The sequence below is a fragment of the Barbus barbus genome (assembly GCF_936440315.1).
Source record: "Barbus barbus genome assembly, chromosome: 38".
NCBI lineage: Eukaryota > Metazoa > Chordata > Actinopteri > Cypriniformes > Cyprinidae > Barbus > Barbus barbus.
This window is the reverse complement of record NC_136716.1, coordinates 5,381,854-5,399,816: the sequence shown is the minus strand read 5'-3', so window position 1 is coordinate 5,399,816 and position 17,963 is coordinate 5,381,854. Positions and strand designations below refer to the sequence as shown.

The 17,963-nt window shown below is 36.9% G+C and overlaps 1 protein-coding gene across 7 annotated transcripts in view; it reads left to right on the top strand.

The window, feature by feature from the left end:
* LOC306858033 (ankyrin-3-like) overlaps nt 1-17,963 on the top strand; it is a 178,891-nt gene that overhangs the window by 143,661 nt on the left and 17,267 nt on the right. For 4 of the 7 annotated variants that reach the window (XM_079398381.1, XM_079398387.1, XM_079398382.1 and 1 more), the window contains 13 exons: nt 2,939-3,041; nt 5,033-5,139; nt 5,886-5,918; nt 6,458-6,682; nt 10,822-10,976; nt 11,111-11,322; nt 12,831-13,038; nt 14,311-14,407; nt 14,551-14,779; nt 14,915-15,040; nt 15,353-15,475; nt 15,888-15,914; nt 16,484-16,565. In XM_079398381.1, coding sequence (XP_079254507.1) covers nt 2,939-3,041; nt 5,033-5,139; nt 5,886-5,918; nt 6,458-6,682; nt 10,822-10,976; nt 11,111-11,322; nt 12,831-13,038; nt 14,311-14,407; nt 14,551-14,779; nt 14,915-15,040; nt 15,353-15,475; nt 15,888-15,914; nt 16,484-16,565 — 1,727 coding nt within the window. The remainder of the gene's footprint in view (nt 1-2,938; nt 3,042-5,032; nt 5,140-5,885; nt 5,919-6,457; nt 6,683-10,821; nt 10,977-11,110; nt 11,323-12,830; nt 13,039-14,310; nt 14,408-14,550; nt 14,780-14,914; nt 15,041-15,352; nt 15,476-15,887; nt 15,915-16,483; nt 16,566-17,963) is intronic. The other 3 variants (XM_079398386.1, XM_079398385.1, XM_079398383.1) reach the window with 2 other exon arrangements.

Genomic DNA, 17,963 nt, shown 5'->3' with positions numbered 1-17,963 from the left:
CGTAGCTAATGTTTAACCTACATGTAACTCGCTTAAGGGGATTTTCCCTCCAACAAACAGAAGTTTGACTGCATTCAATAATCAAAAGGGTTGAGTGAGATTTCACAGTATTGTACACACAAGCCACAAAACCGGAAATTAGAAACATGTTCAATAACAGCATTTGTCACTGATAGGACACTTTTTATCTAATGACTTAACATTATGGTGTAAAAGCGGATTATATGTTTTGAAAGTAAATTATGTCTGAAAACATGAATCATGTGATAGAAATGTTCAGTTTGGATGTCATATGTTGCTATGTGACTCTCTTTTTGCTTTATTCTTTAAAGGGGTCATACCATGTTTCTTAAGGCATTCATCATATAGATTTTTTACTGATATTTTTAATTTATTGTATTGATCAATTATTTATGATTATTTATTATATATTACTCATTTATCAGCATCGTCCAGGATTGGATATCTATTGCCCAGTATTAAATGCCTATCTTTAATTAATCATGGGCATTGATTAATCAAAATATTAACTTTTAAAAAAAAAAAAATTTCTAATATCTTACTATTCTTTTTCCTATTATTTATATTTTTTTCATTCAGAATTTTTTTTATTGTAGTTTTAGTGTTTTTATCATTTGATTTTTAAGATAAAGTAGTATAAGTAGCAAGACGATAATTAGATAATTATCAGCCTATCATCCCTCCCTTATACATACATATTGTATAAATGCTTTATGACGCAAATTGGCCATTCTTTGTGTCTGTTCCTTTAAGAAACGCTCTCTTCGGGTGTGAAATGAGAACAGCACATTACATTTACTCATCTCATGGGAGTCATGGGATTCTGACACAGGACCTCGAGTTTTGCAAGGAAAAACAAATGTAGCAGCACCATAAACATAACTGTATGATCGTAAAGGCACAAGTGTTGGGGAAGTTTTGTTCAGTTGTCATACTGAGAATTGCTTGAGATGTAGACATTCTTCATGATAACTTAATAATAACTTCTTTAGTGTTTAGGGTATCCTGTCTGTGTTCTTTTCTTTACATACGCCAAATATCACGTCCTAGTGGATTAAAGAGTAAAAGAGGAGTAAAGCCTCAGTTAATTAGTGTGTGTAAGAGTACAGCACAATTCAGCCCCAGACATGAGACTCTGTCTCATTCAGCCACTGCATTTCTGATTTGTTGCCTTCAATTTCCTCTGTTCTTCCTCTTCCATTCCAAACAATCACCATAGTCCTAAAGTCAGGTAAGAGGGCATGATGCTTCCGACCCTTCCCATCCTATATCCCGAGTCATTCAGAACCATGGAACGTTGTCGTGTACCGTGCTTTGTACATTGTTTTTCATTTGATGAAGTATACACATTCTTGCTGTCTGTGGACTTTAGGTTTGGTGTGTGAACCTGATTTGTCAAGTTTTTCTTTTTCTTTTCCGGTTGATTGTCATAAACATTTGAGTTTTTGTCTCTTTGGGTCCAGTTACTGTACAAAATAGTTTCTTAATGTAGCTTCCAGGGATGCATGAAGAGCCTCATCAGCCGAATGAAATTTCATTCATTTAAATCTGCAAACTCACAGTACACGCTCACAAGAAACAGACTCTCCTTTGGCAGTCAGGCAGTGCCAGATTTTTGCTGTGAACTGAGAACCCGCGTCATATTGATTTCTGATTGGGCACAGCCTTTGGAAAGAGCACTCGAATGTTAGCTCAGTCTGCATTAATGCACCTGGCCTTACTGCAAATAGAAATGAAGTCAAGAAAATACTGCAAATAGAAATGAGTCAAGATACAATAAACAACTTCCAGATCTGTTTTAGCTTCAGTACAGCTTTATATAATTGTCCATTTGCTAGCTCCACTCCATTATTTACTGTTACTCTCAACATTTTTTTTTTTTTAATCAAATGTGCTCAGAGAGCAGAAAAAAAGACTGCATAGTATTCTAATATGCTGGAATGAATTGCAATGTTGCACAGCATTATAATCTTTCAGTTTATCACTATTGGCTGATTTTAGATATGTTTCAGTGGTGTTGCATATTATTCAATTTAGATTACATTTAGATTACGTTTACCATTATCTAATGTTTAAAGTTAAAGTTGGTCTTTAAAAACACTTATTTCATTATTTTACGTTAACACTTTTAGGAAATATTTTATAATGCTGATGCCTAAATTCACTTGAAATATTTAAGAGAAGTATTTTTAAGTGTTTTATTTTTATCTATACAAAATCATAAAATCGTTAGATAATCAGCTACAACATTATTGACTCTTTATTAATATGATCAACTTGTTGTATTGGATATAATTTTTTAAAATCTGTGCATTTCTATTGACACCACAGTGACTAATCAATGCATAAATGAAATGATGTTAGGTTAGACGTATTTAATTTGAAGCAAATGTAGATATTCTGCACGTGTTTAAAGATTTGGAAATAAAAGAAGTACCATGTTTATTCTCTCCAACTATTATAAGTCCTATTCATTTCAGCCGGTTAATTTATCAGTTTTCTCAAAACACACAGATCCTCCTTATAGATTTACTTTATAAAAGCGGATACGTTTGTCTAATAATGTGTTACTAACAGTGGGCTTTAACAAAGTACCAATTGGATAGTTTTGAAAATTGGTCTGGCACACATTCATTCAGTCATTACAAATATTCACCAGTGTATCATTTAAGATGCTGCACATCTGTAAATGTATCTCTAGACATCTATTATCCTGTTTTCTCTCAATGTCTAACCCATCACACCACTACACATGTCTCTCTTGTGGGTTTGATCTTTGTTTTGGCTATTGTGCAACAATTTCCCTGGAAGTTGCATGCATTAATGAGTGTTTTTGTTTTGTGTGTGTGTGTGTGTGTGTGTGTGTGTTTCACTGTCACTCCCCCGCACTGTATGGTGTTAATGTAAATGCCAACAGTCTGCGCTCCTTCAGTTCGGATAGGTCCAACACACTCAACCGGAGCTCCTTCACCCGTGACAGCATGATGATTGAAGAGATCCTGGCGCCGAACAAGGACACGGTATGCCCTTTTTTTCCTTGAGTTTTCAGATTCTGTGTTGCCTTTGTGCTGTCTTGAGGTGTTTTGAGTTTTATGTCACGTGGAACTTCATAATTTGTGAATTTGAACAATTAAAAGCACCCAGACCATAATGTTCTCTGCACCAATTCAACTCAGCATACCTGACTTTAAACTATATTCTCATTTCCTGAAGTAATACAAGTCCTCACAAACAAAAAAGAGTGTTAGTGCCATGGTATTTTTTGAAGTACCATGTATATGCCATAAAATGTGAATATGGTAATTGTTCAGTATCATTGTATATAGCAAAACACCATGGTTTTATCATGGTATTATGGTATTGCCATTTGCACGGCAGAAACAGATTAGTGTTAATTTCTTTGGTTAAACAATTCTTTCTTCTTTTTTAAAGTTTCAATTTCAAATCTATAGACAGAAAGCTTGATTTGAGACTTAAGTCCCATTTATGAACCATTTCCCTTGTGAAAAGAAGTACACTTTATCTTACCTAATAAAAAGAGTACTTGATATACTTCAAAACTCTAGTAAGAAATATTATTTACAAGAATATATGTACTGTAACTGAATGCAATATTTATGGACACTTAATTGCACTTAATTTACAAGTAAATACAAGTACTATTATAGTTAAAATATATGTCAAATACTGTTGAACTGTGCTCTTTGACACTATTAGCACATATCTTCATATGTAATATCATAATTACTTGTATTGTCTTTAAAATATGGTTAAAATATATAGCTGAATGAACTGACAAGCATTATATAATAACTAGATTTTTCTATTGAAACTTGTATGTCATGTATTTAAATGTATGTTTTACTACACATTTGTAATAATGCAGCTGCAATTTGGTACGTTTAATATATAATAAAATGGAATATTAAAAAAATACCGGCTACAGTTTAAATGATAACAGTGAGAAAAGTGTACTTTAAGTGCACTTAAGTGGCCTTTTATTTGAATAATATTTTATTATATGCATGCACAGCTTTTTAAATATATACTTTTAAGTTTTGAAGTATAGACAAGTGCACATTTAATACAATTAAGGACACTTATTATTCTCAAAATGTAACAGATGTTTGATAAGAGCCTATCACAATACAGTATGCAAATATGACTGGCATAATATCAATATCTGTATATTTTGAGTGATGAAAAGTCAAATAATGTAAGTCAATGTGAAGTAAGATTTCTGTGAAGCTTACTAAAGTAAAAGTACAAAGCACACCAAAGGCCAGAAATATAGTGAGTATGCACATAAAGTTGAGTACTGAGTATGCAAATACAGAATTGGTGGGCCAAAAATGCAGAAATTGTAGAAATTATTTAATTACAGCACTGTTCAGACGAGAGTGAAATGTTCCACTTTATTGTTCAGGATCTTGAAGTAATTTTGTCTATCACTGTTGATCAGTGCATTTGGAGTGATTCAGAATCTGTCTCTTCTCTTCAAACGCTTCAGGGGGTCTGTAGAGAAATGCCCACCCTTGTTGACTCTCATTATAAGGTATAAAATGCATTGAGGAATTCTGCATTGTTTCTTAATCCACAATCCAATGCAGGCAAACATGAGCTTTGCTCCACAAGATGCATTTACTATTCTTTTATGCTCTGCTTTTCAGGCCAGATTCATTCCTTTCTCTGATCCGTTGAATTTTTATAGCTTAGCTTTTCACATTATTTTGGCTGTTTTGGTCTTGCATCAGGGGTATTTTTCCATTATCTTCAACCACCTAGAAATACTTCTCCTGCATGTTGTTTTGTTGATTGTGTTTGTCATCATCAACCACAAGACGAGGTGATAATTGTGTGGTTGCGCTGTTAATAGCAGAGCGCAGAGTCTCAGTCTCATATGAGAGGACTGTGAAAGCACTGGCCATTTACCGTGGTTCACCACAGAACCGCAGTGAATGGAAATATGAGTAGTGTGTTCAGTTCTAAACAAGCATGTTTTGTGTTTCAGCACCTGGCTTTAGCAAAAGATTACAACGCAGACTCAATGAGACGCTATAGCTGGACGCCAGACACTCTGGACAACGTGAACCTGGTCTCCAGCCCCGTCCATTCAGGGTAAAGCCAACATCACCATTACTATTCTTATAATTCAAACTTTTTCAGAAAGTTCACCTTGGCAAGCTGTTTTGAGCTTGTTTTTTTGGCCTGATTTTGTTCAAAAAGGCATCACACCAGTTTGTTCTTTGATTTTGCTTTAAAATTCAGTGTAAATTATATCTAATTTGTGAGACTGAAGAAGTGTGCTATTACTTGGATTTTGGGTTGGTGAGAAACCGAAGAAAATCCTACATACATTACATGAGTGATCCATTTCTACAGACCAGAATACCACAGGGAATTGGGGGTAGGGTTGGGTATTGTTTGAATTTAAGTGATTCCGATTCCAATTATGCTTATCATTTCCGATTCTTAATGTTTCTTAGTTTTAGATATCAAGTCAAACATTTAGATATCAAACATATTTAATCCGTGCCTTCTGTGGCTCAGACAGCAGTAGGAGTATTAGGCTGCTATTACTTTAAGACCTAAAGCACAAGTTTGTTTACGAGGATATTTTGATATAATTTTGTGGGTATTTGTCCAGTCAAGTGCAAGAAGATGCGAAAGAGAACTCAATTCAGTATTTGCACGCTGCGTGAGAGGCGGCTTTTTGTCAATGTGCTTTGGATATTTGCACACCACACAAGTACCGAATTGACTTCTTTTCTTGCATTTCAGTGATTTAAAATCATATTAAAATGTGTTAGTACTTATGATTGTTTTCCCCCCCATATCCCCTATTTCCACTTGTTTCTTTGCAGTGTTTCTCCCTCACCCCTTCAGTATGACAACAGGTGACGGTTGATCATGTGATCAGAGTTTTTCCTCCCTGTATTTGTGTTGTTGCTGTTCTCAACTTCTAGGAAAACGAAGCCTAGGCCAATATATCAGTATAGACCACTATTTAATAACATCTTCATAAGCCAAACAAACCATAAGACCTTCTGTACACATGTATATCATTGTCACTTTTTATTAATTTTATTATAATGTACGTACTACAGTATATGCTATAATGGTAAAGTTTTAGCAATACAAATACAAATAAAAGATTTACAATGTAACACGTTAACAGTTTTGTTGAATTCTGATCCTTTAAACTAATTGTAACTGTCATTGTTAATACAATGGCTAAATATCCGACCATTGTGTACCTCACTAACTTCTCACCAGGTGCATGGAATGATTCCAGATCACTTCTTCTTCTCTGATTTTCTCTCTGAAATTTGTTTGTGAGTGTGTTTTTGTCACAGCATGGGACAACTCATCTCTGAGAGCCTGTAAGATGCTGAATCTCTTTATCTTCTCTTATTGGATCATTTTCCTTCCACAGGTTTTTGGTGAGCTTCATGGTGGACGCTCGCGGCGGTTCCATGCGAGGAAGTCGCCACAATGGCATGCGCATCATCATCCCACCCCGCAAATGCACCGCACCAACACGTATCACGTGCCGTCTGGTCAAGAGACACAAGCTGGCATCCCTGCCACCCATGGTTGAGGGAGAGGGGTTGGCGAGCCGGCTGGTGGAGGTGGGCCCAGCGGGGGCTCAGTTTCTGGGGTAGGTTTCACCTTCATGACTGTTTCACTCCAGCCTTTTCTTATCATTTCCATGGAAACCATCTGTGTTTGGTAATGTGTGTCGGTGAAGTATTTCAGTAGTGACAGAGCAGCCTTGCCCATCATTGTTATCATGCCAATGCCCTGTTACGTGAAATTGACTATATACGGTAAAGCATCTTGACTTTACCCTCTCCTTAACTCTATTTCCTATAATGGGATCCTGCAGGTCGTCAAAGTTCCCTAGTAAATATCTTGAGGACTGCTGAAAGAGCTCCACCAATTTAGTAATATGTGTTTTAAATGACACATATTGGCTCTGTTCTAGAATGTGGTGAGCTGGTTACATAGACAGCATTTTAAGGCCAGGCACCACAGGTGATTTGTGTCATCGTTTTTATTTGTGAATAGCATCATACTTTCCCCTGTTGGTTAACCACAGTACATTAAAAGGATAGTTCAGTCAAAATTCAAATATTCTGTCATTTACTCATGCTCAAGTTCTTCCAAAACTTTATGAGTTTCTTTCTTCTGCTGAGCACAAAAGAACATAATCAAACAGTAGTTTTACTATGGAATTCAGTGGCTGCCATCAACTGGTTTTCTTTTGTGCTCAGCTGAAGAAACAAACTCATACAGGTTTGGAACAGCTTGAGGGTAAGTAAATGAGTGTTTTATTTATTTGAAATTTTTGGGGTGAAATATACATTTAAGACAATTGTTTTGAATTATGTTTTCAGATTTTTTTTTAATTAGCAAAATATTCATTATCTAATTATGTAAGCATTAATTTGCATACATTTAGATAACAGAAATCTGAACATCGGATAAAGTATTTTTGATAACGTAATTGGATAATGTAATTTTGTTGACATATTAAAGAATTTTTACAGACAGGATTTTGGATATGTTTTTTCACTCTGTAAATCAGAAAATACTTTCAACAGCCAGAAAATAAAAAAATTCTAATCACCATATTTTTTTGAAATAAAATGTTATATAAATAAGACAAAAGATATATGAAACCCTCCTTAAAAACCTTTAGAATATAGTTAGGAATGAAACTAAATTTGTAAGTGCCACTCAAGTGGAGATTTCTGGCTCAATGCATCAGAAAAATTAGAAGTCATTGAGTCATAGTTGAATTCTAAAGATGCAAGCAGATAAAGTGTCCTAAAACACAATCCCAGAATCCATTGCTCAAAGCTAGAGAAAATGTATTCAATAAAAATAGTCCAAACTAATTCAAATGTACTGTTTTACCCATTGTTTGTGTGTTGATGTATTTTATGTTTATTAGAGCACCACGCTGTTAGATTTACAGCAGGCTAATGACAAACCCTGCTGAAATAAATTGTTAGTCGGGTCTCCTGTGCGCTATTTGTTCATATGAGTTGTTGCCTATGAGTGTTCCCAATAACTTACTCATGTCATTTTGGGTGTATGGTAGATGCAAGAAAGCTCACAAGGTTCGAACAAGCCTCTGTACTTGGAACAGGGTGAGCAATAGCTCACTAAAACATTACAACGCTAGGGCTAGTCTCCCATCCTGCAGGAATGACAAGTTGTTCCTCCTTTTTGTTTCTCTAAATGCTGCATGGATATAATTCAGTAAACTCCATCTACCTCGAAAACGCCCCCCTCTTAGCGAGGGCGAGAGCTGCATTAGCCGAATCCTGCAGCTCGGGCCACGGGGAACAAAATTTTCTGGGTAGGAGTGTGTGCTTAGTGAAGTCACAGCACTTCATGTTGATTTCAACTACTACTTTTATTGACGCCATAGCTGATGTTTCCTTTGTTTCCTCCTTTACGTTCATCTACACCTTTTCCTTTTAGCTTTCAGTGAATGTACACATTGCTGAAAGTGACTCATACTGGCTGTTTGGGCTGGTTATGCAGTGCTTGGTGAGCATGAGTGTCTACAGTCATGGCTGCTGCCTTAGCCCTCTGTTTTTACGCTAAGAAAGAGTTTCATTTGACCTTTTAGTTTTAGAGAAGGTATCAGTGTTTATTTAAGGGAAGGTTCAATCTCAGAATATTCTTGAGGAGTATATATTGTATTTGGATTAGGCCGTTTAGTATCTAATGTGCCCTGTTTAACTCACAGTTCTAGTGGGTCTGAGTCTAGGGCCTTCAGGTATGAAATTTTCCATGGTACCTTCTCTGTCTACACATTCAATGTTTTCTTCCGATTCCTCATTTGTCTGATGTTACTGTTGTTATCCATTGTGTTACATGAGCTATTTGATTTAATTGCTCCATATTAGAATAGGGCCTAGAATATACTGGCCAGGGCTGCGTTTCTCAAAAGCATCGTAAGCTTAAGTTGAGCGTAAAAACGATCGCGCGAATCGATCGTTTTTACTCCCCCCACCTACAATCCCTGCCGGACCTGGGACTCGAACCCGCAACCTTTGGATTACGAGTCCGACTCTCTAACCATTACGCCACAACTTCCCCAGTATATAAATATGATTATATATAGTAGATTATATTATATTATCCGAGCTGTCTGGAACGCAAGATTAGGTTAACATTTCAATAAATGAGCGTTTACTACAAATACGAGCCATTTAATAAACTGACATTTCAGCACTTCACAAACCGATAGAGACTCCTAAGTAGCACTTAAAGCACGGCTACGTGCGATTGTGTTAAGTGCATTTTTGGGAAACGCACGTGAAACAATAACGAACGTTCGTAAAATGACTCGTAGAAAACGTTCTTAAGCACTAAGATCAATTATTATCGGGAAACCCAGCCCAGAACAGGTCGCATTTTATTTGTAATAGTTTCGTTGACAAATTCATTTTTATTAAATGCACCAAATTGCAGAAAATGCCCATCTTAAAACAAGCAAAGCTCACCTAAATAGAAAATACAGCAAGAGTTTCCTAAAGTAGAACCTGCCAATGGGATATGCAAAAAAAGGATAGAATTTATCGCCACAAATAATATTAATTGATCTTAAACTTAGACAGAAATGCTTAAAAATTTACAGAAAATTTCAGCAATTACTGTGAAGACTGCAGTTATGCAATTAAAATGAGTCACCTTGTTCTGAGCAGTTGCATCTTGTATAAGGAAAACAGATATAGACTAATCTTAAAATAAGAAGCAAATCCTTAACATAAGATTGTCTTAAATAAAGAAATGAATGGCATTCACACTTTTATCCACCTTGATGGTTTTGTACTTATAATCCAAGACTGATTAACTTAAATGTACTCATTTGACCTAAAGTGCACATTCTATCAGCATTTGTGTTTCCTGGGAATTAACCCCTCGATCTCAGCATTATTAACACTGTGGTCTACCAGTTGAACTGTATTGGAATCCTTGCAATGACTGTGAAATAAAAATATATTATTAGATATAATGGTTGAAATAAGACTACATAAATTAATTTCTAAATTTATAATTTCTTAAAATGCACTAAGGTTGCTTAATGCTTGATCATTTTATAAGCAGTTCTGATTAGTTTTATGGTCAATTAATATTTCCACTGGCTAGATATACTGTAGTTCTTGTTTAAAGAATTCTTAATTATTTTATACCACTGGCAGTTGTTTTTCTTAATTTTAGGTGTTTTGCTTGTTTCAAAAGGGCATTTTTTGCCAAATTGCCAAATTGCCTTAATCAAGCCTTGTCTTGTTCTTAAACATCTGTTCATCTATTTTAATGTTACCTCACCATAACTGTTACGGTGTATTCAAGTTGAAATATCACAAGATTTCTTAAACATATATATATTTTAATAAACTATGCTGTCTGAAAGTAAATTTTTTTATTGAAAATAAAAACAAGAATAGGATTTCGTGCATCTTTATTTTGCATCTGACTTGGTGTTTAAAAAATTTATTTCAAAGCATGAAGCAGTGACGCTTGGTAAAAAAAAAAAAAAAGTTATGCTAAACTAAATCATTGATACAATCATTTCTGCATCTGTCCTCTTGGGTTCAGAATAGGAACCACTAAAGTCTACCTGTATTAATATCAGATGCATTTGCCAAGTGCCCCTCTTTTTCACTAATGTTCCATGAATGTTCGTCATCGCCATTTACTAAAATCATCATCGTCGTCTCGCATTTATTAGTCTGAGAGGTTCCACTGATAAAGGCCTGCGATGTGTTTTCACAGCCCTGTGATTGTGGAGATCCCTCATTTTGGGTCCATGAGAGGAGAAGAGCGAGAGCTCATTATGCTCAGGAGTGAAAACGGTGAGACCTGGAAAGAGCATCATTATGACTGCAAATCTGAAGACCTCATTGAGCTTCTCAATGGCATGGGTGAAGGTAAAATTATGATTATTAAATCTGCATTGTTGCTGACCTTGCTAGTGTACAATGAGATTCATAATATGTAATCAAAATATGTCATTTAAATGCTTCCTGAAATCAAACTTACATAATACTTGTGTACTCTACAGAGCTTGACAGCACAGCAGATCTGGAGAAGAAGCGTATCTGCCGGATCATCACAAAGGATTTCCCACAATACTTTGCGGTGGTATCACGGATCAAACAGGAGAGTAATCAGATGGGTCCAGATGGAGGGGTCCTGTCTAGCATGACAGTACCTCTGGTCCAGGCCTCCTTCCCTGAGGGTGCGCTCACCAAGAAGATCAGAGTTGGCCTGCAGGTAGAAAACTGTCCAAATAATTCCAAATTTCCTTTATATATATCCAAAGTTCTGGCATGAAACTCAAGATGGTGCAGTCTGAAAAGTCTAACTCAATCTGACATAATTACATTATTATCACATGGCACAACTAATTGGTTCTCTCCTGTATCGTAGCCAATGAGCTCGCTGCAACATTCAAATACTTAGCTAGTTCTTGCTGTAGCAGTTGCAGCATGCTTCAGACACCCCCCATCTTCCCCAGCTCCACCTGTATAGATCTGTTATGGGGTGATCGTGTATACTATGGGGCTTATTCATATATGTTATATGCTCACAGCATCATGTTGTGGATGTATTGGCAGTAGCAAGTCTCGGTACTTGCTCTGCCACAGCAGCAGCGTAGCACATCTATTCCACCAAGACCAAACACTTTAACAATAGCCCCTTTCACACATACCGTCTTTACTGGAAAATTACAAGTAAATTGCCATAAAGAAGAGATCATGTGTGAACAGGACCTTTTCAAAAATACCAGTAAATTGCCAGAATGATGCTGTGTGTGAACACAGAATGAAGATTACTGGTATGAGAACATACAAGCTCAGAACACGGTGATGTAAGACATCTACTCTGGGCCAATCCAGAGCCATTGAAATTCAAAATTCAACGGCTCTAAGCCAATCATAACATTCTAACGCAGATGACGCATTTACTCCACGCTGTGTAGTTTGGAGTAGTTTTCATGAATGTGAACGTTTGACACAAAAATGAAAACAACAACAAAAACACTGATCGCGTATACCCCTTAATGTTGACAAGCACAACACCGGGAGGCACAGCCGTTAAGAGGTAATTTCTGGTTAATGATGTTACAAAATTTACTGGTAATTTGAAACCGATGTGTGAATGGTGTTTTTTCGGAAAAAAGACGGAACGTTGTTGCCTGTGTGAACAGCACATTTTTTAATTTACCAGTGAAGTCATTCCGGTAATATTACGGCAATTTACTGGTATTACAGTGTGAAAGGGGCTATTCTCATGTACATTATCATGCCAATCACTCTGAGAGTTGTCATGACAGAAATATGTAATGTTCTATCACATCTTAATGCTTAAGGACTACACTCTTAAAAATTAATGTTCTTTACTGGTATCTATGGTTCCATGAAGAACATTTAACATCCATGGAACTTTTCCATTCCACAAAAGGTTCTTTATAATGGAAAAAGTTTCTTTATGTTTACATTTTTTTAAATTAAAGTGTACTGTAAGCCACTTGTAGGTTGATTCCTTTGAAAATTGTAACACTCTGACTCTATCAAGCTTTGGTTGTTTAAGCATCCCAACACAATCTGATACAACAATACTAGCTCAACCAATAGTGTGAGTTTAGGACTGGACATATTTGGATTATTTAGGAAAGCATGATCTTCCCATTTGCTGATGCTAGCAGTCAGAAATTGCACACTTTAATAAAGCTCATTGTGTAGATGTTTCACTTAAATGATCTTGCTTTCTCTTAACAGGCTCAGCCTGTTCCGGATGAAGCTATGAAAAAAATAATAGGAAATCGTGCCACTTTCAGCCCTATAGTGACTGTGGAGCCTCGCAGGAGGAAGTTCCATAAGCCCATTACCATGACCATACCTGTGCCTCCACTATCTGGAGAGGGTGTGGTGAATCGCTACAAAGGAGACCCAACACCAAGCCTGCGCCTGCTCTGCAGTATAACTGGTAGGATTGACTTTTAGAAAATAACGATGTATAATAAAATATAGAATCTTTTTAACAGTTTATCAAACGTCCATTTCACTATAGTGGTGTTTGCAATAATCACTCTATTGCTCTATGGCTGATAATAAGGGTCGATAACAACAAGAAGAACGATTACTAAAATGATAACTATAAGCATCCACACCAACACGCAATATCGTTCTGTTTGTCATAATCGCACGCAGCAGTTATGTCATTGCTTGCTTTAAATGCTCAAACTCTTTAAAGGTGGATTCTGTTTGGTTGTCGATGTTCAGAAAATGATTCCAACGATATTGTTCGTCTGTGTTATCATCGTTATAGTTGTGGTTTGGACATCTCTCACAGAAATATAACAATTCTGAAAACTTTATAGTAAGCATTATAGATATAGTCCTTTGTGTGGTCGGGCTGTAACTCATAACTCATAACTTTTCTATTACGGTATTTGTCTCTAAGGATACGGTAATTAAGATTTTTTTACGAGCAATTCCGTTACCGACTGTAGTTATTTTCTTTATAATAGAAAGAATAAAAGAGTACAAGAACAAAGTAAAGTCGTGACGTATTGTCAAGTATGGTGACCCATACTCGAAATTGGTGCTCTGCGTTTAACCCATCCAAGTGCACACACACAGCAGTGAGTAGTGAACAAATGCACACACACACACACACACACACACACACACACACACACACACCGTGAACACACACCCGGAGCAGTGGGCAGCCATGCTGCGGCTGCCCGGGGAGCAGTTGGGGGTTCGGTGCCTTGTCGTGGTATTGAGGGTGGAGAGAGCGCTGGACATTCCCTCCCCCCACCTACAATTCCTGCCGGCCGGGGGCTCGAACTCGCAACCTTTCGATTACGAGTCCGACTCTCTAACCATTAGGCCACGACTTCCCCTTAAACAAAATGTTTATTTGCTCTATTTCGATCCAAACTGGCCATAAACAGAAATGTCTGTAGCTATTTGAAGTTAGAGGCAATCACTGCATTTTAATCACAATCCTAACAAAGACGCTACATTCATGTAGTATGAGGAGTTGTTTTTGATTTCAATTATTGTATAATATGACATTTTAAACAAAAACTAAATGAAGTTTCTGAATTTAGTTTTGTGAAAATGTGCTTCATAAAACATACCTGGAAAAAAAACAAAAACAAAAACAAATTGATGGCCAGTCAACCAGCGCATCTCTGTTTGATCTCCATTTGAGTACTCAGATTTTCTTAAAAACATCCTGTGACAGGTGGCACATCGCCGGCTCAGTGGGAGGACATCACTGGGACTACACCTCTCACCTTTATGAATGACTGTGTGTCCTTCACCACAAACGTGTCTGCCAGGTACAAGAACAACTTAGAAACTTCTCTCTCATAAAATCCTCTTATGCCTAAATCAATTTTCAATATCTCAGATTTAATTCTAGAATATGTTAAGGCGTATTATCCAAATTTCACATGTTCAGCTTTGTTAAATATGTGTCCAGGTTTTGGCTTGCAGACTGTCATCAGACCCCAGAGACTGTAGGATTGGCCACCCAGCTCTACAGAGAGCTCATCTGTGTGCCCTACATGGCCAAGTTCGTAGTGTTTGCTAAAATGAATGACCCTGTGGAGTCCAGTCTGCGGTGCTTCTGTATGACAGACGACAAAGTGGACAAAACCCTGGAACAGCAGGAGAACTTTGAGGAGGTGGCCAGAAGCAAAGACATTGAGGTGCATTATCCGTTTTTTATTTATATTTTTATATGATACATTTTTAAATGAGAATTTTATGAGATAAATGAGTCTTTTATGAGATTAACATTTTTGTAAAATGTGGTTTGCATGACATGGTTGGCTGTTTTAAAGGTGTTGGAAGGGAAGCCCATCTATGTGGACTGCTATGGCAATTTGGCCCCTCTGACCAAAGCTGGACAGCAGTTGGTTTTTAACTTCTATGCTTTCAAAGAAAACAGACTGCCGTTCTGTGTGAAGGTAGATCATTTTTTCTTCCAGCATTTTCATGACAATTAGACACATTAGTAATACATTCTGCCTGCCAAATTGTTTTATTAAAATTAGCATAAATTTATGTTAGACCCCGGGATATCAGAAGGTAATGAGAAACATGTAGCTCTTTGCATGTTGGGACTTTTCTCTTTAGCATTCTTTGTATTTTCCAGCTGAAACCTTGTACTTATTTAAATCAGATGGGCTGCTTCTCTACAAGCTATTATCCAGCAGATTCCGGGCAAGTCAGACCTAAGAACTAATTCGTTAGCAGTAACATTTGTTTGTCATCTGCAGGTCAGAGACAGCAGCCAAGAGCCATGTGGCCGCTTGTCCTTCCTCAGAGAGGCCAAAACTTCCAAGGGTATCGTTCAGACTGCTATCTGTAATTTAAACATCACACTGCCAGGACTCAAGAAGGTAAGGCTGAACTCTAATCATCTGCGTCATATCATGCCATCTTCATACTCAGGAAAGATAGAGCAGTGTTCCTAGTCATTAAGGGTCAAAAGGGCTCAAACTGCCTGAGTGTGTCTTTTATCTGTTTCAAGTTGTTGTTGTTGTGGCTGACCCAAATCACACTTTTGATTTGGATCTTGCTTTGGCTGAAGGTGCACAGGCTTGTGCTTATTTCAACAGCTTCTGTGGTTGCGGCTCTGTGCTTTGTTTTTCTTTTTCTTTTTTACCCCTTTTATGTTCTTTCACTGTGGCTTTGCGGTAACTTTTACTTCGTGTGCTCTCAATCGCCTTTTTCACATCCTGATGTTTCTTTCCCCCTGCTCTTCATTACGTTATACCCTTTGTTTCTGCAATGCATCTTGGGAACCAAAAGGATGTGGATTCAGATCCTGAGGAAGAGGTAATAGTGCTGTCCCCTCATTTCCATGTGGTGTGCTAGTTGCTTTATCTTTGGGTTATGTGTTTGTTTAAGATGGCTTTAACTTGGGTACACATACAGTACATATACTGCATGCTGCTGCAACTTTCTGCAAGCTGATTTTTTTTTACTCATCCATGCACCAAGTACTGTTGCCTACACTGTCAAGACTTAGGTGGATCACATATCAAAGCATATCAAATTTAATTTAGAGGAGAAAAACTAATGTTTTTTATATTGCGTAACAAAGTACTGGTCATCGGCGCCTAGGATCTCACTGACCGTAGTTGATCGTAGTTATTCTTTTTGTTTCATGGCCTTTAGAATGAATTAAAGGAAATCAATGTCGCATTGATTTCCTTTGATGTGAATATAGACTATATAGGCCAACCCAATGTAAAGAGTACAGTAATATAAAGAAAATGATAAAAACGTTCTATATTATAGTCATAATGCTTTATCAAAAGGAAAGAACAATAAGAGAGTTAGCTAAACTTTAAGCAGGGTTGATAATGAGAAAACTGATAGGATTCTTTTTGTTGTTGTTACAGACTGAAAAGCCAGAACGACGTCATACCTTTGCATCTCTAGCCTTACGTAAGCGCTACAGCTATCTGACCGAGCCTGGAACGAGTGAGTGTGATGTTTTCACTAATATATGAACTTATCGAGAACCAAATTCTTGGGAGTGATTAAAGCTAACGTGACTTATTGTGACCATCTATGATATGGCATAAACGTTGTTTTATCTGCACATTCTTACCATGAAAAGCGTCCACATGCTTGTTTTTTTTTTTGTTTGTTTTTGTTAAGTTTAGTTTGCATGTCAAATTTGGTATTTCAGTTGGTGTGCCATGCTTGCCCTGTGCTTATGAGATGTTATTTACCCTATTAGTTCATTTTTACCCACACTAGCAAGAATAATATTTTGTAACTTTCATAACATTTTACTTTGAGCGACTTGCAAAACTTTATGCACTGTGGCATCAAAGTAATAAATCATTTCCTTTGTTTAATTCCTGTTTATAACCAGTCTTGCTCCTTTTGGCTTTGTGATTGTGCATAATTATTTAATGCCTTTTTGAAGGAAATGCATGAAGTCTCACAGGTAGATTATCTCGGGTGCTTTCACAGTTTGCGCTGAATTGCCTGTCACTAAGGTTACTCAGATCTGCATGATGTGAGCGAAATTATGAACTTTAAACTGTAGTTATTTAGCCTGCATTTGTAATGATATGTTTTGCTGTAGCATAGGAACAAGGATGCTTTTTGTTTTGGAGTCTTCTGTTTTTGTCAAAATACATAAATTGGGGAAGGATCTGTATTTTTTTTTTTCTAAACCAAACAGATAAAAGGCACTGTAGCAAATGAAGGTAGTCAGTCACAGGAAAATTTAGCACATCAAAAGTCAAAAGTGAAATTGTTTTACTGTGGTCCTGTGCATTTGTCTTGCCATTTTACGTTTTGTGGTTCATCATTATTGTCATATTTTGCGTGTGTGCGCTTTGTTAATTTTTGTTTTGTGAACCCTTTGTGGGCCATGAATCTCTTTGGAACATCTTTATTTTGGCACCATCCTCATCTTCAGTTCCATTTCACATCATAAAACTGTTACTCTACTCCTTATAAGACAAACACCACTGACCAATTTTTTCCTTCTGGTCTCTCTGTTTTTCCACCATTTTTTGTTGACTTTATGTTGGATTTTCATTTGTCTGTTTAAAGAAACAGTTGAACGAAGTACAACAAGAACACTGCCTGCTGGTTACGCTCACAAACCTGTCTTTTCAACAAGATCTTACCAGGCATGGTCGACTGCTCCTAATACCATCCCTGGGCAAACAAAATGTGGACTGGGTTCCCTCTCCAGTTCACCTTCCAACACGCCATCTGCTTCGCCACTGAAGTCTGTGTGGTCCATTTCCTCTGCTTCTCCAATCAAGTCCACCCTAGGAACATCGAATGCTTCTCCTGCAAAATCAGTTAGCGATGTAGCATCACCCATTAGAACATACAGATCTATGTCGTCTC